The sequence below is a fragment of the Oncorhynchus kisutch genome, linkage group LG16, assembly GCF_002021735.2.
Source record: "Oncorhynchus kisutch isolate 150728-3 linkage group LG16, Okis_V2, whole genome shotgun sequence".
In the NCBI taxonomy this organism is placed as follows: Eukaryota; Metazoa; Chordata; class Actinopteri; order Salmoniformes; family Salmonidae; genus Oncorhynchus; species Oncorhynchus kisutch.
The window spans coordinates 14,775,231-14,799,442 of record NC_034189.2 but is presented as its reverse complement, the minus strand read 5'-3'; the positions used below and the strand labels follow the sequence as shown (position 1 = coordinate 14,799,442).

Genomic DNA, 24,212 nt, shown 5'->3' with positions numbered 1-24,212 from the left:
ATGAAATATTCCTGAACATTGCAGACAACAGAATCAAGATTTTCCCGGATCAATTGGCCAGCATTCGGAATCCTGGAGCAGTTTCGTTCTACCTTGGCTTCAACATCGGAGGACCCGTGGCCTTCAACATCAAGTATGAGGCCAAGTGAAACATTAACATCTGAGAAAATCTCAAAGTCAGTCTTCCATGTTAGACATCCAAACAGTAGTCTAACCCACTGTATATATTTCAGCATCAACAAAATGGTGTAGGGATCTTTCCTTATTATACCTGTAACAAGCATGTAGTAGCATGCTTGTATTGTAAGACCAATGAGTCAAGACAAAATAAATAAAGTGACATGTAAGGGGAAGTTGTGAACATGTTATTGTAATATCTTTGAAATGTTGACATGAATGTGTTTATACTGTATTGTGTGATCTTGAAATGTGATAACTACAGCACATTAAAGCACTGCATTGTAAAAAAGAAAAGGGCCAGTAGGTAGCCTAGCTATCTGACGGGCTGCGGTGTTAAGATCCTGACAACAATTCCCTACTGTTGGGCCCTTGAGCAAGGCCCCAACCCCACTACATGCTTTCTACGTAGAAACGCTGCACTGCAACTGTGTGTATGAGATGTGTCCTATCTGAGGGAGTTGAGCAATCAGAGGACAAATGTTCACTGTAACACGAACAATAAAGTTGCATTGTATGTGTAATCAATCACAGCATAGACCCACCATTTAATTTAATGTGTAAAAGAACAATGTACGGTTTGATATGAAAAGCTGACATGACACTCTACAAAGTAGGATCAAAGCCAGCTAACTTTGATAAAACCAGAAATAACTATTTTATCATTCATAAAATAACTTAAGATATGCATTTTTGGTTGTCGAGTTAAGTAGACCATTACCAATAAAAGTACTTCAATTAAATAAACCAGTTATTTTGCATACTTTACTCCAATATCTGATGTCCATGGTGCAACAAAACAACACAATTACAAAGTCCATATACAGTGCATTGCAAACTATTCAGACCACTTGGATTGACACATTTTAATGTTAAGAATTTATCAATGTATTTTACCTTCTTTTTTTTACACTGACAGATTATTGACCAAAAAAATAAAAGGCAAATCTATTTTAAGTCCACTTTGTAACACAATTCTGATTAAATCAAAGGGGTCTGAATACTTTTGCAAGGCACTGCATCATGCATGAATCTGTGGGAGAAACAAAAATATAGCAAATGATAACAGAATAATTATGATCAAATGAAAGTAAAGACAGTCAGTGTCCAAACATCCTCCTGACAGAACAATTAAATATTACTCCAAGAACTTCCTTCCACCAAAGAGTACACATGAACATGTATTTGGGTTTAATCACTTCAACAGAAAACATTGGCATCCGCAGATGGTGTTAGTGTATTTGTCTGAAAGAGACATTTAGTATGCTAGCTAGTAACTACACTACAGTATAGTACAATACGTACAGTATAATATGATCTGCCTAGGTAGGGTCAGGAGTGCTTCAAACATGTGGTTTGACCAGAGGAGTATAATACAAAGTAGGATCAAAGCTAGCTAACTTTGATAAAACCAGAAATAACTATTTTATCATTCATAAAATAACTTAGATATGCATTTTTGGTTGTCGAGTTAAGTAGACCATGCTCATCTTTCATTATTTTTTTTGTTATTTCAGAATATTTAGGCACGTTAGCAGGTTTACTCCTTGAGCCTGCATTGTAGTATAGCCCTCTGGACATCTAGGGCCTAGAATGTTTTCCTGGTCAGGAGAAACTGCCAGAGTACTTAGGGGAATGTAAATGTCATACTCCGAGTACTCCGTAACAAAACCAATTGTAGGAGAAGGTCAGAGTGGAGGGACCTCTGGCTTTCTCATCCAATGGATTTTGAGAAGGAGGCACGGAGAGAGGACGTGAGGAATATGGAATTGAGAATCTCACATGGTGTTCTATAACATTATCAGTGTATGAGTACAACGAGGTGTGTTATCCATTGTTGTAAGGACCATAGTGTTCATAGTTATAGCTCAGCCATCTTAGGAAGAGGCATGCAAAACACTAGTTTCTAATGGTGCGTTCAAGACAAGGTCAAATCATGACATCAGTGATCTTAAAGGTCGGTTCTAGAAAGAACACCGTGTTCCCGACTTGGAATACCGTTAAAAAGAACTGACATGGAAAATGTGTTTTGATCACAATTTCCCAGTTGTCTTGAACGCACTGATGTCTGACATTTCCAATCTCCCAATCGGCATAAGGCTTAGAGTATGCAACAGCCAGGCAGGAAAGACCTTTTCTCAACATCCTGGCTCATCATTCACTGTGTCAACAGCATCCAGCTCTAACCTTCCTCTCACACACACACACACACACACGTTGTTTTCAAAGTCTGTCAGCAAGAGATGTTCCTGTGTACAATATGAAACATCTAAATGGATCTAACATGTTTTGAAGGATGGATCTACAACATATTGAAGGACTTTACACATGGTCATAGCTTTACAGTTGAAGTCAGAAGTTTACATACACTTAGGTTGGAATCATTAAAACTTGTTTTTAAACCACTCCACAAATTTCTTGTTAACAAACTAGCTTTGGCAAGTTAGTTAGGACATCTACTTTTGTGCAAGTAATTTTTCCAACAATTGTTTACAAACGTATAATTCACTGTATCACAATTCCAGTGGGTCAGAAGTTAACATACACTAAGCTGACTGTGCCTTTAAAAAGCTTGGAAAATTCAAGAAAATTACATTATGGCTTTAGAAGCTTCTGATAGGCTGACACAATTTGAGTCAATTGGAGGTGCACCTGTGGATGTATTTCAAGGCCTACCGTCAACTTGCTTGACATCATGGGAAATTCACAAGAAAATCGGCCAAGAGCTCAGGACATTTTTTTTTTTTGTTGATCTTCACAAGTCTGGTTCATTCTTGGGAGCAATTTCCAAACGCCTGACGGTACCACATTTATCTGTACAAACAATAGTACGCAAGTATAAACACCATAGGACCACGCAGCCATCATACCGCTCAGGAAGGAGATGATTTCTGTCTCCTAGAGATGAACGGGCTTTGGTGAAAAAAGTGCAAATCAATCCCAGAACAACAGCAAAGGACCCTGTGAAGATGCTGGAGGAAACCGGTGCAAAAGCATCTATATTCACAGTAAAACGAGTCCTATATTGACATAACCTGAAAGGCCGCTCAGCAAGGAAAAAGTCACTGCTCCAAAACCGCCATGTAAAAAAGCCAGACTACGGTTTGCAACTGCACATGGTGACAAAGATCGTACACTTTGGAGAAATGTCCTCTGGTCTGATGAAACAAAAATAGAACTGTTTGGCCATAATGACCATTGTTATGTTTGGAGGAAAAAGGGAGGCTGGCAAGCCGAAGAGCACCATTCCAACCGTGAAGCACAGGGGGTGACAGCATCATGTTGAGGGGGTGCTTTGCAGCAGCAGGGACTGGTGCACTTCACAAAATATATAGCATCATGAGGCAGGAACATTATGTGGATATATTCAAGCAACAGCAAGACAGTCAGGAAGTTAAAGTTCAAGCAAATGGGTTTTCCAAATGGACAGTGACCCCAAGCAGACTTCCAAAGTTAAGGCAAAATGGCTTAAGATAAAGTCAAGGTATTGGAGTGGCCATCACAAAGCCCTGACCTCAATCCTATAGAAAATGTGTGGGCAGAACTGAAAATGCGTGTGTGAGCAAGGAGGCCTCCAAACCTGACTCAATTACACCAGCTCTTTCAAGAGGAATGGGCCAAAATTCACCCAACTTATTGTGGGAAGCTAGTGGAAGGCTACCCGAAACGTTTGACCCAAGTTAAACCATTTAAAAAGGCAATGCTACCAAATACTAATTGAGTGTATTTAAACTTCTGACCCACTGGGAATGTGATGAAATAAACAGCTGAAATATATCACTCTACTATTATTGACATTTCACATTCTTAAAATAAAGTGGTGATCCTAACTGACCTAAGACAGGGACTTTTTTTTACTAGGATTCAATCTCAGGAATTGTGAAAAACTGAGTTGAAATGAATTTGGTTAAGGTGTATGTAAATTTCCGACTTCAACCATAGTTGTAGATCTCTAGATAACACGAAGGCCGCCAACACTGCATCCCACTCAAGTATTCTATCCAGAATCTTCTACTATTCAGTCTTTCACTGTATTGGGGTGGTCTTTCACCTCAATGTCTTTATGTCTGGATGTCATGTGTCAAGATCTTCCGCCCCTTGTTCCCAGAGAGAGCAATATAAGACAAAAGTAGTGTACTACAAAAGGGAATAGGGTACCATTTTGGACTTGTTCTAACGGTTAAGACATCGGCCAGGGTGTGGGTGTGCGGTGGCCATGTGTGTCTTTAAGTTCTTTAGCACCCTGTATTTTTTCCTACAGAGGGTGCAGCCGAAGGGTTTCTCCCCTGTGTGAAACCTCATGTGGGTCTTCAGTTTCCCGTTGCACCGGAACTGCTTCCCGCAGTTTTTACAGTGGTACGGTTTCTCCCCTGTGTGGGCCCTCTGGTGGTGCTTCAGATTCTTCCGGAGCGAGAACGCCCGGTGACACTGGGAGCAGCAGTACGGTTTCTCTCCGGTGTGGATTAAACGGCGGTGCCACCTCAGCTTCCGTTTCCGGTAGAAGATCTTGTCACAGTCCCAGCAGATGCGCAGGCGACGGTGGCAGTGTCCCACCAGCCGCAAGTCCTCAAGCTTCACTGGGGAGAATGAGATAAAATAGGATTATGAATGAAAGACTCCAGTAATTTTCCACAACTCCCAGAAAAGTGGGAAACCTTGCAAATTTGGGAAAGTTACCAGAATTTTGCGCCCCTGGATAAGACAAGACAGGACAAACTATCCACTGGGGTAAAACTGGGGCGGCAGGTAGCTTTGTGGTTAGAGCGTAGGGCCAGTAAGGTTTGCTGATTCGAATCACCAAGCTAACAAGGTAAAAAATGTCATTCTGCCCCTGAACAAGGCAATTAACCCACTGTTCCCCGGGTAGGTGTCATTGTAAATAAGAATTTGTTCCTAACCGACTTGCCTAGCTAAATAAAATAAAAACTATACATTGAACACAACACATACAGGTCCTTCAGAAAGTATTTATATCCCATTTTGTTGTGTTTCAGTCTTCATTAGATTAAGTCAGGAAGTCAGTCACTCAGGAACATTCACTGTGTTAATGGTAAGCAGCTCCAGTGTAGATTTGGCCTTGTGTTTAAGGTTATCGTGCTGAAAGATTAACTCATCTCCTGTTGTCAAGCTAACAACCAGTTTTTCCCTCTAGTCTTTTGTCTGTGCTTAGCGCTATTACATGTATTTTTTTAAATCATGAAACAAGCCCAAGTACTTAAATTACAAGCACACCCAAGTATTACTTTAGTGCCTTGTTGCAAACAGGATGCATCTTTTGAAATATTTTTGTTCTGTACAGGCTTCCTTTTCACTCTGTCAGATTAGTATTGTGTAGTAACTACAATGTTGTTGATCCATCCTCAGTTCTCATATCCAAACTATTCAACTTGGTTTTAACAGCTCCTTGCAGAGTTGTGCGTTTCTCTTCAATTGTTTTATCCATTTCAATAAAATCATTTTCCAGCTGGTCAACAATTTGTTATTAAACCAATAGAACATGTATTCAAGGTTTGCAGTTCTTGACCCAACCTGTGCACCTGGCACCTACTACCATACTCTGTTCAAACACACTAAAGCCTCGTCTTGCCCATTCACCCTCAACGACACACATGCACAATACATGTTAACTAATTATTTTAAAGTGTCTAAACCTCTCCTCCCCTTTATCTACACTGACTTGAAGTGGATTTAACAAATTACATCAATAAGGGATCATAGTATTCCCCTGGTTAGTCTGTCACGGAAAGCGCAGTTGTTTTTAATGGTTTGTATGCTCCATGCCATAAAAGTATTCACACCCATTGACTTATTCCACATTGTTGTTATAGCATGAATTTTAAATCTATTAAATAAATTAAAAAATAAAGTCAAAGTGAACTCCAAAAGACAAGCTGAAATATCTTGAGTCAAGTATTTAAGGGAATACTTTAGCTCCCCTAATTTCTACTGAATGTGTAAGCTGCTTACCTGTACATTCTCTGACTCCTTTTAGAAGCAAGAATTACTTTGTACCTCCAGCCAATCACTATTGAGACATTGCAGACTGGTTAAAAAAAGATGTTGGTGATCTCCTTAACATGTCCTTTCATAATTTACCTAAGGATGAACAATCTTTGCTTTACAATCTGATACCTCAAGTCCTTATTCGTCCTGCTGATAAGGGTGGGTCGGTTGTACTCATGGACTGGACATCTTATGTAAATTACTGTCATAGACAACTGCTTGACAACACCTTTTACAAGAAACGCAGAAGTGACTCCACTTCCCAATTTCAGAACATTATCTACCACTGTCCTAGATAGGCAAGTTCTGGTCAAATCACCAAAATAAGAACAACCTTTTGGCCATTCAACACCCTAAAATTGCCACTTTCTATACTTTGTCAAAATTACACAAGAATGTTACAAAAACCTCCAGGGCGCCCTATTGTAGTGGGCATTGATGCAGTAAAGGCTCCCTTATCAACTTTATTTTATAGACCACTCACAGAACAGCTCCCCCCTTTGTAAAGGACACTAGTAATGTCATCTATATTATTGAATCTCTTGATCCTCTCTATGATAACACGGTTAGTTACTTTTTGATGTGGGGTCGTTAAACACATATTCCACACGAGGGCGGTAATTGAAGCGATGGAACATTTTCTTCTGCAACGTGACCCTAATGAAATACCTTCCAGTGAATGCACTAACATTGGCTGAAATAGTACTCTCACACACACACACACACACACACACACATATTTCTAAAGGATTTCTTTATTCAGACGAAGGGTACTGCTATGGGACCCCATATGGCTCCTAACTATGCTAATTTGTATGTGGGTTACATGGAGAAACAGTCCATTTTCAATCCCTTCAAAAATGTCAATGTACTGTTTCCAAATAATAATGTTAGAAATTAGAACCCTTTTAGTTCTATGGAGGGGTGATGCAAAACAGATCCAGGCATTCCATGCTTTCCTTTTGTTCTGATCACCTGATATTTACTATGCAATCTGACACACGTCAAATCAGTTTCCTTGATCTTCTGATTTTGTGTGATAATGTTCCATACACTGATCTTTACAGGAAACCTACTGACGTAACAGTTAGTTGAGGGCTGATCATTGTCACCCGCTTCTCTTGAAAAACAGTTTGACCTATGGCCAATTGTCGAATCAAAAGAATTTGCAATAGAACTGTCAGATTGCGACAGAAATATGGCTGAGACGCAAAGAACACTCAAGGAGAGGGGGTACAAAAACCGTTAGCTTAATACGGACATTGAGAAAATTCTAAACAAGGAGACATCTTTCAAGGATAGTATCGCAAAGATAAGCATTTTAATTACCCGCTATTCAATGTTTGCTCTGAACAAATTAAGGGAATTGTTCAAACATTGGCACATTCTAAGATCCGATGACAGTATCCGTAATGTGTTTTTGGACCCTCCCTTGGTTGGAATCTCACAGGGCAGAAATCTCAGATGAATTGGTAAACTGATTTACCACCCCCAAAATATCACTTCGCAACATCTATTTGCACCTCTACCGGATGGAAACTAAAAGTGTAATAGCTGCACTCAATGCAATGGCACTTACAAATGTAGATCCTGCAAACACCCAAACAGGAAAATAGATCCCAATGAAAGGTGTTATGTGCTCCACTAAGGCAGTATTTTTGTACATAATGCTTCTGCAACCGTCTCTTACGGCAGAAAAGAGCTTCTGGATATCAGGACAGCGATCACTCACCTCGGATTAGACAAAGATTTTTTCTACAACAACCAAGACGCACAGGACATTCTCCAAACACCTGGCAGGGTCGACATCCCCGTTATTTGCAAGAGGAAACGATGCAGGTACAGAGGACAAAGAGCCGGATGCCTCGTCAGGACCCGCAGAAGGCGAGTGGGAAAGCTGCACCACATCAGTCACTGGCTTTATCAATAAGCGCACAGAGGACATCATCCCCACAGTGACTGTACGTACATACCCCAACCAGAAGCCATGGATTACAGGCAACACTCGCACTGAGCTGAAGGGTAGAGCTACTGCTTTCAAGGTGCTGGACTAACCCGGAAGCTTACAAGAAATACTGCTATGCCCTGTGACGAACCGTCAAACAGGCAAAGCGTCAATACAGGGCTAAGATTGAATCATACTACACTGGTTCCGACACTCGTCTTGTGGCAGGGCTCACTAACTATTACAGAATACAAAAAGGGAAGCACAGCCACGAGCTGCCCAGTGACGAGCCTAACAGACTAGCCAAATCACTTCTATGTTTGCTTCGAGGCAAGCAACACTGCGGCATGCATGAGAGCATCAGCTGTTCCGGACGACTGATCACGCTCTCCATAGCAGACGTGAGAAAGACCTTTAAATAGGTCAACATACACAAGGATGTGGAACCAGACAGATGACCAGGACGTGTGCTCCAGGCATGTGCTGACCAACTGGCAAGTGTCTTCACTGACATTTTCAACATGTCCCTGATTGAGTCTGTAATACCAACATGTTTCAAGCAGACCACCCTAGTCCCTGTGCCCAAGAACACAAAGGCAACCTGCCTAAATTACCACAAATCCGTAGCACTCAAGTCCTTAGCCATGAAGTGCTTTGAAAGGTTGGTAATGGCTTACATCAACACCATTATCCCAGAAACCCTAGACCCACTCCAATTTGCATACCGCCCAAACAGATCCACAGATGATGCAATCTGTTGCACTCCACTGCCCTTTCCCACCTGGACAAAAGGGACAATTATGCGAGAATGCTATTCATTGACTTCAGCTCAGCGTTCAACACCATAGTACCCTCAAAGCTCATCGCTAAGGATCCTGGGACTAAACTTATCCCTCTGCAACTGGATCCTGGAGTTCCTGACGGGCCGCCCCCAGGTGGTGAGGGTAGGTAGCAACACACCTGCCATGCTGATCCTCAACACTGGAGCTCCCCAGGGACAGCCTATAGGGAAGGAGGTCAGACCTGGCCAGGTGGTGCCAGAATAACAACCTATCCCTTAACGTAACCAAGACTAAGGAGATGATTGTGGACTACAGGAAAAGGAGGACAGCGCACACCGCCATTCTCATCGACAGGGCTGTAGTGAAGCAGGTTGAGAGCTTCAAATTCCTTGGTGTCCACATCAACAAACTAGAATGGTCCAAACACAACAAGACAGTCGTGAAGAGGGCACGACAAAGAGTATTCCCCCTTAGGAAACTAAAAAGATTTCACATGGGTCCTGAGATCCTCAAAAGGTTCAACAGCTGCACCATCGAGAGCAACCTGACCGGTTGCGTTACTGCCTGGTACGGCAATTGCTCGGCCTCCGACCGCTAGGCACTACAGAGGGTAGTGCGTACGGCCCAGGCTAAGCTGCCTGCCATAAAGGACCTCTACACCAGGAGGAAGTCCCTAAAAATTGTCAAAGACCCCAACCATAGACCGTTCTCTCTACTACCGCATGGTAAGCAGTACCAGAGTGCCAAGTCTAGGAAAAAAAGTATTCTCAACAGTTTTTACCCCCAAGCAATAAGACTCCTGAACAGGTAATCAAATGGCTACCCGGACTATTTGCATTGTGCACTTTGACACTTCACAAACTAGTGACCCACAGCGTTTGTCATGATACCCTGATGAAGACAGCTTCTGTTGAAACGTTGGTTATTACATTATTGCATCTAGGCTCCTAGAGTGTACAGCTCTGTTTCTTTTTCAAAAACTGCAAACACAGTAGCGTTCATGCTCAGTTTCCTGTGTGTTTCAAGAATGGTCCACCATCCAAAAACATCCAGACAACTTGACAACTGTGGGAAACAAGAATCAACATGGGCCAGCATCCCTGTGGACCGCTTTCGACACCTTGTAGAGTCCATGCCCCAACAAATTGAGGCTGTTTTGAGGGCAAAAGGGGGTGCAACTCAATATTAGGATTGTGTTCCTAACGTTTGGTATACTCGGTGTATATTGCACAAATGAGAAGGGAGTGTTCCTTCTCAATTCCTTGCATACTCACCGCCTTCTCAAAACACATTGGAAAAGGTCAGATGAGGCTTGGACTTCCTCCTCCAATAAGGTTGAGGAGACAAGGAGATTAGGAATTGAGTTACAGCATGGGTAAATACCTGAACAGGTTCTCATCTGCTTCTCCAGCTCATGGGGTAGTAGTGGTGGAGTGGAGGGGGTGAGGGGAGAGTGGTGAGGTGATATGGAGGAGGTGGCTTGAAGTGCTGTGGAAGTGGTGTCACAGCCTTTTCTGCTTCTGGTCCCGCTCAACACTGGTCCCCCTCGGTCTCGCTGCTCTTCCTTTGCTGCTGGGTTTAGTATAATGCTTGCTTGTGTGGCCACATGTACATTGGGGTTTACTTGGGTGAGAATCGGCTCTTGTAGCGTGCTTAGTTGTGTTGTTGCTGTAATGTCATTGTACCGTTGTGTACTTGGTTGTGCAGTATGCCGGACCAACTCAATCTCCTCCTTGACTTCCGGTTGTCCCAAGCTTCCTATTGGCTCTTCTTTGAGAGCAGCACCACTGATGTCATAGTCAGTAAGTGCTTCCAGGTGTCCCACAGGTGTTCTAAGCATGGGTTCTGTATCTATAATCCTAAGGGTGTTGGCTGGCTGTTGTTCCGAATCCACCGGCGTGCTGATGGCAATGGGAACAGGCTCCAGTTTCCCCCTTTCTAATTCCACTTTTTTTACTGGGCTGACTGAGATAGGAAGAGGAAATAGAAGCCATTTCAGGGGCACTGGATGTGGGGCCTGGGAAGAACCCACCTGCACCTCCTGTTCAGTCAGTCTGTCTGTCGGGGAGTTAAACAATACGGTGTCATTTGAAGACAGTGACAGGGTGGTGGTGGCACTGTTTTCAGTGTGTATGCAGTGGGGGTCCGAGACCTCTGCGGATGTCGATGGTTCAAACGTCAATTCAGAGACAAGACATTCATATTCTTGACTCTCTGGAACAAACAAAGAAACATACTGTTGGCCTCGTAACATTCATATTTTTCATATCAGTGAGAAACAAAGCACAAATATTGCCCTCCAAATGCACTTAATACAGAAACCTATACAGTGCATTCAGAAAGTATTCAGACCCCTTGACTTTTCCCACATTTTGTTACGTTACAGCCTTATTTCAAGATGAATTACATTTATTAAAAAAATATATTAAAAAAAGATTACATTTACAAAAGTATGACGCTACAAGCTTGGCACACCTGTATTTAGGAAGTTTCTCCCATTCTTCTCTGCAGGTCTCAAGCTCTGACAGGTTGGACAAGGTGATGTTCAATTGGGTTTAAGTGCGGGCTCTGGCTGTGCCACTCAAGGATATTCAGAGACATGTCCCGAAGCCACTCCTGCTTCGTCTTGGCTGTGTGGTTAGGGTCATTGTCTTGTTGGAAGGTGAACTTTTGCCCCAGTCTGCTCTGGAGCAGATTCATCAAGGATCTCTGTACTTTGCTCCGTTCATCTTTCCCTAGATCCTGGCTGGTCTCCCAGTCTCTGCCACTTAAAAAAAAAAGGTCATGATGCTGCCACCACCAAAGCTTTACCGTAGGGATGGTGCGAGGGTTCCTTCAGACGTACTGCTTGTCATTCAGGAAAAATAATTCAATCTTGGCTTCATCAGACCCGAGAATCTTGTTTCGCATGGTCTGACAGTCCTGTAACTCCAAGCAGGCTGTCATATGCATTTTACTGAGGAGTGCCTTCAGTCTGGCAACTATCATAAAGGACTGATTCTCTCTCCCTCGCTTCTCCTCCTCCTCCCCCCCCCTTGGTGGTTCCAAACTTCTTCCATTTAAAAATTGTGGGGGACACTGCGTTCTTGGGCACCCTTCCCCAGATCTGTGCCTCGACACAATCCTGTCTCAGACGATTCCTTCGTCCCCATGGCTTGGTTTTTGCTCTGACATGCAATGTCAACTGTGGGACCTTATATAGACAGGTGTGTGCCTTTCCAAATCATGTCCAGTCAATTGACTTTACCACAGGTGGACTGCGATCGAGTTGTAGAAACAGCCAGAGGATGATGAATGGAAACAGGATGCACTGGAACGCAATTTCAAGTCTCATAGCAAAGGATCAGGATACTTATGTAAATAAGGTTTTTCATTGATGAGAAATAGATTTGAGGAAAAATATTTAATACATTTTAGAAAAAGGCTGTAACAAAATGTGGGGAAAGTCAAGGGGTCTCAATTCTTTCCGAATGCACTGTAGATAATTGTTGTTTCACACTGACTGCACTATGAATGTCCCAATGGCAAACATGCATAAAGATGGAAGAATTCAGATATGTCGTCATCGTTTTAGCACTATCCACTGAGTTGGTAAACTACGTTGCGTGACATGGTTCGATAAATATCTGAATAATCTACCTTGTGGCAATTAGGAAAAAACCTGAAGATAGAATTGGGATCATGTATACGGTGCTAATGAACATGCAAATAAATGATAAGGAGTGTGATGTACACTACGGCAAACGAGTCATTTGTGGTAAGTGCATGAGGGCCATCATCTTTATGCATCTCTACTACTGGGACAATAAAGGCATGACTTAAATTCTCTTTCCATCCACTACTCTCATTTCAATAACTCAAATCCAACACATTTTATAAAGCCATTTTACATCAGACGTTGTCACAAAGTGCTTTATGGTTACTCAGCCTAAATCCCCAAATAGCAAGCAATCCACTTGTCTGGTCCACTTACTTTGCATGCTTTTCCCAATACTGTCACCCTCCTCGAAGACACCAACCTTCACCACCTCCCAGTCCATGTCCAATCTCTACAGGCATAACAATGAATATACTGTTCACTTACATTAGCATTTAGATACTGCTACAGAAGGAAACAGCTGACACTAAACATTATAGGGGCCATTAAGTCAAATGGTCCACTAAAAGGGAGGCTGTGTTTCACACACAATCCAGAGCATTCTAACCACAGAACTAGAATGTGCAGAACGGGATTCCCCAGTCATGTCACTGATGCTGTTCCGTTTCATTCATTCCATCTTTTATTTTAACCATCTCACCTCATATTTAAGATTAACGTGCATGTCTTCACCATCATCATGTCTTGGCATAGCAACAGAGCCACTGGGGGCCTCACCACTATCATGTCGAGTTGCTAGGGTCAACACAACAGAAGATGAATCACACAAAGATACAAAGAGACACTGTCAGAGTTACTTCGTTTTTTATTTTATTTATTTAATTTTAACCTTATTAAGGAGCCTTAGGAGCCTACAACAGGTCACAATAAAACATGATTTTTTTTGGACTAAAAAGAGAAAATAGAAAAAAGTCGATGGCAATGTGAGAAAATTATGGTAACTTGTCTGGCCCTAATTCAGGATTAAAAAAATGCTCTTTTTTTAAATGTAAACCAGGGCGGGATAAGCCAGGGGCGGCTTCCCGCATGCGCAATTTATTTGCAGTCTGGACGTGGATGAGTGAATATCTCCTGTTCTGACTACAGCTGGGAGGGACTGCTGCGCGAGGACTGGGCCGCCTGTGAGTGCTTTGGGACCGGGGTGTGATCCACAACAGCACCAGCTGCTCGTTGAGAAGAGTAAGAACGATACGTGCTTTCACGTCAGAGTCTCAAAGTCTCCAATAACACCAGAAAAAGCCCCTAGATTTGTCGCTAGTCGCTTTTTAAAACATTTTTCGCTAGAGGGGTCTGAATACTCGCTAAATATAGCGACAACGTCGCTAAATTGGCAACACCGGTTAAGCCTACCGTTTGGAAACCACACAAAAAGACGTGTGCACGTGCAGCCTTATTCTACAGCCCATTAATTCAACTAACGCTGAGACTTCCTGGCAATGTTACATTAGGCCTACTTTAAAATAACGTATGTTAAAGTTACTCACCACGTGGTGTCACTTCAGTGGTTTTCCGTGTGTATGTGCATATTGCCATCTCCAATGCATTCTTCAGTCTGCATGCCTGCACCGCCTCTATGGTGTGGTCTCCGGCGCAAAGAACAACGGGTAATACTGTATTCTGGATATTAGCGTTACCCGAAGTGCCTTGGAAAACATGCGTTATCTCCGATACGGCGACATTTAACAGAATATCCAAAACCATTTTAACCTGTGTTTTAAAAGTGTTCACGAAGTCTTCGCGTTCCTCCATAATTGACCAGCTAGTGGAGTTTGGATTACAAATGTGAAGAAATTCAGCGCGCGCATTTCTTTGACTTTGTCCCAGGTGTCACGTGCCCCAGGTGTCACGAGGTTACGGATTGAGCCCACCTGCTGTTCCCTGGCAGGAATGGTCAAACAACAATTGTTAGTGCCTGAATCGTGTTCGCCTGAGATTTCGCTGACCAGGAACCAGAGAGACTAAATAAGAAGTTGTAAAATACGGTGTCTTCTGAGATCTAGGTAAGCGACCAATGTTTGTAAATAAGTTACCGTTAGTTGTCAACTGTAGCTAGTTAGCTCCACAAGGTGCGCTCGGGCTGCTATTATGCCACAGATTTGGCTAGAAGGGATCCAGCTTTTGTCAAGTTAACGTCAGACTTTACATTTCATAGTAGGTTAGAATAATTTACACAGCAGGTTAGTATAATTATGTTAAGGTTAGGAAAAGGGTTGGCGTTAGCTAAAATGCAAAAAATTAACTTTTGAATTCAATTTGACAAAAGATGGATCCCGTCTAGCCATGACCTTATCCCACCTTCTAAACTAGAGCAGCTAGTTAATTAATTCGATTCTCAGCCCTCTAAACTGGAACATGCCATCCATGTAGGTCAGCGTAATCTATTTGAAATATAAATACGTTTCAATTCAACTACGGTTATTTAGAAGCATTGCACTTGCATACACCACACCCCAAACCCACGGCTATATTTGCAGTGTCTTGAAAGATATATATATATATATATATATATATATATATTGGTTATTATGGTGATTTACAGTGGTGTAAAAATACGGCATTTTTGGGGGTATCTGTACTTTACTATTTATATTTTTGACTACTTTTACTTCACTACATTCCTAAAGAATATACTCGATACATTTCCCCTGACATCCAAAAGTACTCGTTACATTTGAATGCTTAGCAGGACCGGAAAATGGTCTAATTCACACTTATCAAGAGAACATCACTGGTCATCCCTACTGTCTCTGATCTGGGGGACTCACTAAACACATGCTTCATTTTGTAAATCATGTCTGAGTGGCGGAGGTGCCCCTGGCTATCTATAAATGTTTGCTTAATATAAGGAATTTGAAATTATTTATACTTTTACCTTTGATACTTAAGTATATTTTAGCACTTACATTTAATTAGGATACTTAAGCTTATTTAAACTCTTAGACTTTTACTCAAGTAGTATTTTACTGGGTGACTTTCACTTTTAATTGAGTCATTTTCTAATAAGGTATCTTTACTTTTACCCAAGTATGACAATTTGGTACTTTTTTCCACCACTGGTGATTTATGAGGCTACTATTGAAATTTAAATTGGCCTATTAGCAGTCATGCAACTATGGCCACACATTACCTTTTGAACTTTAGGTTTACGTCAGCAAGTTCAGAGCTGGTCCAACATCAACATTGTTGATAGGAAAGGGGAAGTGAAAAGTTTTAAAAGACTTTTGTTTTAAACTGCCACATTGGTTACTTCTTAGATGATTACCTTATTATTTAGGCTTTTAGGTTTGTCATTGTTTTACTACTCTGCATATATATCCCCCCCCCCCCATCATCAGCTTTCCCCTTCCCCCTTCCCATCATCAGCTTACCCCTTCCCCCTTCCCATCATCAGCTCTCCCCTTCCCCCTTCCCATCATGGCTACCTCTATGGACCAGTCCACTCTTCTAGAAGACGAGCTCACCTGTCCCGTGTGCTTGGACCTTTTCCGGGACCCCCACCTGCTGCCCTGCGGCCACAATTTCTGCCTGCTGTGTGTCCGCCGGCTCAAACGGCAAGCGGAGCGAGGCCGCTTCCGTTGCCCCGAGTGCCGAGAGAGCCACCGCTGCTCCACGGCCTCCCAGAAGAACTTTAAGCTCGCCAACATCGCAGACGACTTCCGCTACAGGGGACGGGTATGTGCTGTCTGGGGGCTGTATTCATGAAGTGTCTCAGTGGAGGAGTACTGATTTAGGATACGTTTTAGCCTTTTACATGGACAGGAGGGCCCTGATCTGAGATCAGCACTCCTACTCTGAGATGCTTGATACACATGGTCTCTGGTCACATTAGCTGTGGAGAGGTAGCTAAAAGCACCAAAGAAAAGTTTACATGAACTTTAAGGCCTATCACTCTGATGACCTTAGTTTAAGGAGTATTCATATTTTTGTTTTTACCTTTATTTAACTAGGCAAGTCAGTTAAGAACAAAATCTTATTTTCAATGACGGCCTAGGAACAGTGGGTTAACTGCCTGTTCAGGGGCAGAACGACAGATTTGTACCTTGTCAGCTCGGGGATATGAACTTGCAACCTTCCGGTTACTAGGCTACCCTGCCACCCCTTTACAATAGCCTGCTCTACTGATTCATAGCCTATAGGCCCCACCCAACAAACACGCTACCTCTCTTCCTCTTCCTTTCTCTATGATGTCCAGGCAGTATCGTCAAGACAACAACAACCAGACGGCAGCCCGACAACAGCCAAGACCCCCGTGTCCGTGCCGTGTGACTACTGCTCTCCAGTGGACACTAGCGAGGTGGGGAAAGGGGAACCTGGGGCTGGAGTGGTGGTAGAGGTAGCGGTCAAGACGTGTCTGAAATGCGAGGTGTCTATGTGTCAGGTAAAGCTCTGAGAGGCATCCATCATTTTAGCATCCATAATTCCAAATTCACCCATGGTAAAGCACTGTGGAGCAGAAATATTCCAATATTCTTATTCTGTTATCTAAGCACTCTTTTTTTGCACAGCACCAGTATTCTCAACACATTCAAGTGTTGGATGTGCATAACACCTTTTTAATTTTTTTAAAGCTTTGTTTTATTTTACATTTTCAATCAGCAGGTAAGTCAAGACAAACATGAACTTTTTCTTCATTTTGTCCATTTCAGGAGCACGTGAAGCCCCACCTGGAGCTGCCTGCGTTTAGGGAGCACCCCCTGACTGAACCCCTGGGGGACCTGAGGAAGAGGAAGTGTCCTGAACACGATGAGATGTACCGCTACTACTGCATGGACGACCGGGTGTGTGTCTGCAACGCCTGTACCATCGAGGGGGGCCACGCGGGACACACCATCAAGACCCTGAAGAACACTATGAAGGATCTGAAGGTAACAGGTCTAAAGTTATAAAACCTCTAAAACAGTGAATAGGTTAATCACTGTGTGTTTAAGTCACAGGCACAACTTTCACAGGGGACAAGGGTGACATGCCCCCACCCCACACATTCTGAAATTGCATTTTTGTCTGAGGCAAATGTGTGCTTTAGGACCATGCGGACGCCTCTGAGCGTGTTGGAATGTTTATCTGACTGGATACCCCCACTTCTAAAACCAAAATTGCACCCCTGGTTTAGGTTACATATCGTTATGGAGGAGTGGTAGAGTTAAGAGGTCTCTGTTTGTTGGTCTACTGGTCAGGAGGGGGATGTACAGGACTAAATGAAGCACTCTAAAAATGAAAGACCGTCACTTAGAACACACTCGCACACAATAAGTATGTACTCCCTATCACTTTCGATCAAACAAAAGGTACACACACAAAGAACACACCTCTATACTCTAGACGAGGCCTCCACAGAATGGCAATTGATGAGTCTAGAACACAGGTGAATGTCATTGTCACTGCTGTTGTCTGACATGGTTTAGCGAATGAGAGACAATGTGTGAGTCCCAAATGTCACCCGAAACCTAAATAGTGGGGAAGAGAGAGATCCCATAGGGCTCTGGTCAAAAGCAATGCACTATAACGGGAATAGGGTGCCATTCGGGACTGTGACAAAACATAATGTGATCTCACTGTTTGTATGAATTGTTCAAGCTGCTTCCTGAAGTGACTTGTCTGAACCAATGTGAAAAAGGGAGACATTTCCAGTTGAGTTCACCATTTACCCTCACTATAATCTTGTTGTCATAGTGAATGTAATCTCTCTCCCCTCCCTCAAACCCACTCTCTCCCTCTGTTTCTCTCTCTCTCTCCCAAACTCCCTCTCTGTTCACAGGGCTCTCTGGAGAACCAGCTACAGAAGGTGGACAGGAAGCTGAACAAAGCAGAGAAAAATCTCCAGGAGCAAAAGGAACAAGAACGACTGAACAAGGTGATATTGCTGATCTAGGATGAGGGCAGCCGGTGATTGTCACGCAAATAACTGCCGGTCTCACGGTAATTGACCGTTAATTAACATAAACACATTTCCCATCTCTTGGCTTCCACGCATAGCCTATAAGCCAATGATGCAGAACTTTGGAACATCTACATAAAAAGTTAATATAGCCTACACCATCACAATAAATCCATTATTTATTTTAGTCTAAAGAAAAATGATATGAAGAAAATGAAGTCTTATTTCAGAAGAGCATAATCTGAGTTGTCTTTATGTTAGGCCGTGATCTGGCTATGGCTGTGGGCTACACTAGTTCATTTAGCAGACGAGATTTGTTTAGAATTCCGTGGCATTATTTTATAGTGTGAAAAATACAGTTGAACATAGCTGAATAAATAGGAGTGCGCACATGGGCCTATTCTGTGTTGAGCGGTTAACAAAGAAACCGTTCCTCCTATATGCTTCATTTAGAGTTATTTATGCAACTTTAGTTGTTCTACAAATGTTGGGCTATATGTTTTGATTTTTAATATATTCTAAGTCGTATCAAAGGCATGAGCTCTGCTTTGTTTATTGCTCGGGCTGTACACACTTAATCAGTCTCTCATTCACAATTTAACAAGCACTTGATAATGCCCAGAATTTCCTGGCCGCATCTACTTTGTGTGGCCGTAATGCCCCCTAAAAAAAATGTCATGCCCCCCCCCATGCATTTTTTGGCCGTTGTGCCCATGTGCTGAATATAATATTTATAATTCCCTTCTCCCGGCTTCATGCTCCAAAGCACCTCACTCACATGGCTCTCTCAGATTACTCAATTCTTATTGTCCAATGCCCGTCACGTGATCGGGTCTTTCTCACAGGCTAGGTGCATATTAAAGACATTAGAATAACTGTCCACATTTACTTTTTGGCTTACTATTCTTGATTTAATCTTGTCTTTACATATACTAAATCATATAAGTGTGAAATTAGTTTTGATTTAGAATGGACCATTATCATGCACCTGTCTCAAAACAGGGGCAGCAGGAAAAAATACATGTCATCTATGCTCTTAAATAGCAAATGGAAGACTCTTTTCACGTGGTTCATTTTCATGCCAGCCAGTGTGTTTGATTAGATTTTCGATTACATTTGCATTGATGTCAGAGTGATTAGAAGGACAGTAGAGGCTACTAATGACCATCAGCAACAACAGAGTTTGGAGAAGCCTAATTACAGTGACTAAACTGTCACATGAAATTTGCCTGCCATCATGACTTGTGACCACCCGTGTGGCGGTAATATGCTCACCGCAACAGACCTATCTAGGATCAGTTTTGCATTTAAGATTGTAATGAACAAGATTATGGACAGGTGTTCGCACCTGATCCTTGATGAGCACTCCTTTCCATAATGTAAGATGTCATGTATTTGTATTGTTTACAGTGCTGTATATATTTTTATTTATTTTATTTGTTGTATTAAAAAAATATATATATATATTTCATCTATTTTCATGTCTGAAGATGAGGAAACTTTTGATCACCGATTAGTTTGTTTTTGGTTAAACACACACCTACCTCCCAACCCTCTCCCTCTCTCTGTGCAGAGGTTCCTGGAGGACTCAGACCAGGGGGTCACAGCCTTGGGAGAGGTGTTACAGGTCCACCTGGAGGGCTTCCTCACCTCCCTCAGGGACTGTTCCTGCTCCCACGGGGTCGAGTGTGGCCCCAGCATCCAGCGGAACATAGCCAAGGCGGTCCAGGACCAGTCCCGTCTGCAGGATGTCCACAGTGGCATCCAGACCCTCGCCCAGGAGAACGACCCCTTCCGCTTCCTAGAGGTCAGTGTGCGGATTAATTGATATACATGGACAAATGGATGTGCCTTTAACATTATTTTTAAAACCGTCCTGCTGTTCCTAAGTAGCTTTATTGTTTTATTTTCATTAACTAAATGTTATAATTTTTTTGATGGGGATTGGAAAAGATGCAGACAATTACATTGATGGAAGCCACAATCCCTGCAATAGTAAAGCTGATCTACCCCCCCCCCCCAAAAAAAATAAAAAATAAATAATGAATGATGTTATTCTTTGCTTCTCTGATTTGCTGTTTAGGCATACAAGTCATCAAGCAAAAAGTAAGTGGGTTGTGTGTATGTCTCCAACTGTCTATGGGTGTTGCGCCATTTGCAGTGTGTTTGTGCGTGTGTGTGTGAGCTATGTCTATGGGTGACATTTCATTTGTAATGCGTGTCTTTCTCTCTCCATCTGTCTATGGGTGATGTGCCATTGCTAATGCGAGTGTGTTTGTCCCAGTTTCTGCAGGCAGTTGAAGAAGCCTCTGTTCCACCCAGAATGCGCTTGTGTGGACTCAGACGGCCTGGCCGAGTCCATGGAGGCTAAACAGGAAGACTTCCTCACTGAAGTACACTCTCACGTCTCTCACCTCATCAACGAGCTCTGTAAGTAACAGACTGGTGTGTGTGCGAAAGGGTAGAGGGAACAACGCTGTCACACGCTCCTCTTCTCTGTTTCATCAACAAAACCAATAACAATAGGCACTGAGGCGAACAGTGGCACAGTTTCACCAAATGTGGATTCTACCTTTAACAGTTTTGTCTTCTACCAGGTCCCGTAGTCCGGGAAGAGGAGGACAGCGGAGGAGAGGAGGAGGATGAAGATGATGACGACAGCAGTGATGGTGATGAGCAAGAAGAAGCTGAGGAGGAGATGAGGAGTGAGGAAGAGGAGGCTGTACACGACCAGAGTGAGTCAGCAGACGAACTTTACAGTCCCGAAGGGCAGGAAGACGAGGAGGAAGAAGAAGAGGAGGAGGAGGAGGAAGAAGAGGAGATTCATTCAGACTGATGAAATTACTTCCATTTAAGTCTGATTTTCAGTCAAAAAGTCATGCATTGATGTCAGTGGGAGAATGTGTGAAAAGGCTACTTTGGATTTTTCCATAAATTACCAAAATAACCATTTTGGGAAACTTTTTAAATATTATACATCAATCTTTAGAAGATGAGCTGTTTGAGTGCATCCCAAATGGCACCCTATTTCTTATATAGGGCACTACTTTCGACCAGGGCCCTATATAGGCAATAGTGTGCCATTTGGAGCAGAGACTATTTTTTTGTTTATTCAAGATTATACTGTAATAACTAAACACTTGAAACTGGGCTTCTCATTCTAACCTCATACGTTCTTTTTTTGACTAAAGCACTTTATGTGCCCAACCTCTCTTTTGTAGACCTGGGTTCAAATAGTATTTGATTTATTATTATTTATTTTTTTCAAATACTTTTCTGCGTTTGCTTTGTAATGTAATATAGTTTTGGATCTATTCTATTGCTTCCATTAAGCCTGGCAAGCTTGATCAAGCACTGCTAGAAGTATTTGTAATAATTTCACCTAGTATTTGAACCCAGGTGCGGGCTGTATTATACATCCAGTGAAAGCCACATCTTAAGTATTTTTTTTTATTCTCAGGAAGATGTATTACAAGGTGTTTATTATCTGATGGCACTTTGATAAATAATTATACATAATATAAATAATAGAAAGGTATTGCACTGACCACTTGCAGAAATGTATGTCTTCATAAACTACAATGGGCTACCTGACTAATTATACACCATTAGTGCATTTAGTTAGCATGGTCCCAGATCTGTTTGTGCTGTCTTGCCAGCACCAATATGAATGACCATCAGAGTTGGCAAGACAGCAGAAATAGATCTGGGACCAGGCTAGCATTTAGGTGTTCATGTGTAACCAGACAAATGTGAGTGTATGCCTGACTGAATTCTGATTGATGTGAATTTTATACCAATGAAAGTTAGATGATAGAAGACTTGTGGATGAGTGTGTGAAGCGTGGGTGTGTTTTTCAAAAGCTGTTTGAAAGTTATGTAAAATTGGGGAGCTATATGTTTATCAGTCTATCATTTAATAATTATTGTTCTTATGGTATTATGTTTCATCAGTTGCATACCTGGGTTGTATTCATTAGGCACCAAATGGGGGGGGAACAGACTGAAACAGAGAGAGCTATACCAGCACTGGTCCAATAAGTAGCCCTTGTTGTCCTTTTCCGTTTGGAAAAGGTGTGCACTAATGAACACAACCCATGTCTCATGACTTGTAGTTCTGAGAAATATTTGAAGGCCTACTTCTAGTGGTTGTAGCAATGGATAACTTGTTACTTTAGACATGTTTTGTATCGTTATCAATTTGCACAGTTCTGCAAAGAACATAGTGAAGATTTGCTTTTTTGTCCTGCAAGGGATTTAAAAAAAAAAATGTGATCTGAAAAATCTATAATATTTTGGGGGGATTTTCATACTGGTGATTTTGAATGTGGTAAAATTGTAATTCTATCCAGCCAATAAACTCAGCATGAATGTTATTATAATAGCACATTGCATTGATATTTATAATATTTCATTGGCTTCTTTCAATTTTACATTAGACTGTCAAATTGCATTTGGATTGTTAATTATTTTCTTCCTTTCACTTTTATGAATTCTTGAAACTGTAATTCCAAGAAATGTATAATATGTCAGCCTGACCTCAAAGATGTAACATAGTAACTGCAAATCTGTGACACAAAGGTTAAATTAAAAAAAGAATACCCATTAAACCTAGCGGTTAAACAGGGAAACAGTTTTTCCACTGTCCTTTTTTCCCATAAGGGATTTTAGAAACACAATAAGGACTGTATTTCATGTAGGCTTACCTTGGTGGAACGTTTTGATTACAATGTAAAACTTTTGAGGACCAGATTCATTTTATCAATATATTTGGCTCTATTTACTCTCAGATTCGAAAAATCCTAATTCACACCGGAGTAGACTTCATGTAAAACAACAAATCCCTGCAAGCTCCTGCACGTCATCTCTAGCTGACACCTTTGCTAACAGGTGTTGTGTCAATTTAAAACTTGCACAAGACAGTTCAAAGAATTGTCAATTTAAAGAAATGTAGCCAAATGATCAATTACTACATTTAACTAACATTAGATAGTTAATCCAGAGATTCTTACTTTTGCCTCAAATAGGCTCTTACAGATCATCATGGCATTTGTAGTTCTTTATGATAGCCACATTAGCAGCTAATTAGGGGGCCGGTTTTTTTTGGGGGGGGGGGGTGAATACAGAAAATAAACATCACCTTGTCCTAGAGAGATTTACATAGTTATCAAAACATCACACCAGGCTAAGCCTACATGAAACACAGCCCTTGTTTAAGTCTTTCTAAAATCCCCAATGGGAAAAATGAATGGTGGAAATATGATCGGAACAATCTCCCTGTTTGACCACTGGGTATTATGACTCATACTGAGGTAGTCTATTTGTATGATCTGTTTGGTATGGTTACATAAGACAGAAGGTTACTTAAAACATCTTAAGGTTCTGACCCTTTTTTTTCTCAATTTGCTGCATTTGACCATTAAGCCAAAAACAAAAGGAGGGAGGTTGGCCTGGGAGTATGGGTGGGTGTATAAAGTGAATGTTCGAATCACATCACAGACAATTTTAGTAACATTGCAACTACTTAGCTAACCCTAACTCCTAAATTGAACCCTAAACTTAACCCAGCTAATGCAACAGCTGGAGGCAGGGCTTTCTCCTATCGAGCTCAATTTTTATGGAATGGTCTGCCTACCCATGTGAGAGACGCAAACTCGGTCTCAACCTTTAAGTCTTTACTGAAGACTCATCTCTTCAGTGGGTCATATGATTGAGTGTAGTCTGGCCCAGGAGTGTGAAGGTGAACGGAAAGGCTCTGGAGCAACGAACCGCC

The 24,212-nt window shown here is 41.9% G+C and overlaps 2 protein-coding genes across 4 annotated transcripts; one reads left to right on the top strand and one right to left on the bottom strand.

The window, feature by feature from the left end:
* Positions 1 to 350: 350 nt before the first annotated feature.
* Positions 351 to 14,347, bottom strand: LOC109906341 (zinc finger and SCAN domain-containing protein 21). Its single transcript, XM_020503998.2, has 5 exons — positions 14,050 to 14,347; positions 13,206 to 13,300; positions 12,881 to 12,956; positions 10,291 to 11,121; positions 351 to 4,754 (listed from the first exon to the last, which is right to left on the bottom strand). Exons 1-5 carry the CDS (start codon positions 14,312 to 14,314, stop codon positions 4,351 to 4,353), a joined length of 1,671 nt encoding a protein of 556 aa, XP_020359587.1. The 5' UTR covers positions 14,315 to 14,347; the 3' UTR covers positions 351 to 4,350.
* A 34-nt stretch (positions 14,348 to 14,381) lies between these two features.
* Positions 14,382 to 22,815, top strand: LOC109906347 (E3 ubiquitin/ISG15 ligase TRIM25). Of its 3 annotated transcripts, none has more exons than XM_031792996.1 (9): positions 14,382 to 14,565; positions 15,901 to 16,237; positions 16,758 to 16,943; positions 17,212 to 17,430; positions 18,321 to 18,416; positions 20,014 to 20,247; positions 20,524 to 20,546; positions 20,725 to 20,870; positions 21,038 to 22,815. In XM_031792996.1, the coding sequence occupies exons 2-9, from the start codon at positions 15,980 to 15,982 to the stop codon at positions 21,274 to 21,276; spliced, it is 1,401 nt and encodes a 466-aa protein (XP_031648856.1). In that variant the 5' UTR covers positions 14,382 to 14,565; positions 15,901 to 15,979; the 3' UTR covers positions 21,277 to 22,815. The 3 variants fall into 3 exon arrangements, with proteins under 3 accessions (XP_031648856.1, XP_020359597.1, XP_031648857.1); XM_020504008.2 differs by having other exon boundaries at positions 14,411 to 14,565; positions 15,957 to 16,237; XM_031792997.1 differs by having other exon boundaries at positions 14,449 to 14,565; positions 15,929 to 16,237.
* The last annotated feature ends 1,397 nt before the right edge of the window (positions 22,816 to 24,212 follow it).

What these genes read in the sequence shown, in the direction of transcription:
- LOC109906347 (XM_031792996.1), top strand. Translation starts at nt 15,980, where the DNA reads ATGGCTACCTCTATGGACCAGTCCACTCTTCTAGAAGACGAGCTCACC. An exon ending in AACAAGAACGACTGAACAAG is followed by an intron (nt 18,417 to 20,013) that starts GTGATATTGCTG and finishes CTCTCTGTGCAG; the next exon opens with AGGTTCCTGGAGGACTCAGA. An exon ending in ACCCCTTCCGCTTCCTAGAG is followed by an intron (nt 20,248 to 20,523) that starts GTCAGTGTGCGG and finishes TTTGCTGTTTAG; the next exon opens with GCATACAAGTCATCAAGCAA.
- LOC109906341 (XM_020503998.2), bottom strand. Translation starts at nt 14,314, where the DNA reads ATGGAGGAACGCGAAGACTTCGTGAACACTTTTAAAACACAGGTTAAA. An exon ending in ACGTTAATCTTAAATATGAG is followed by an intron (nt 12,957 to 13,205) that starts GTGAGATGGTTA and finishes TTATGCCTGTAG; the next exon opens with AGATTGGACATGGACTGGGA. An exon ending in TATTGGGAAAAGCATGCAAA is followed by an intron (nt 11,122 to 12,880) that starts GTAAGTGGACCA and finishes TGTTTGTTCCAG; the next exon opens with AGAGTCAAGAATATGAATGT.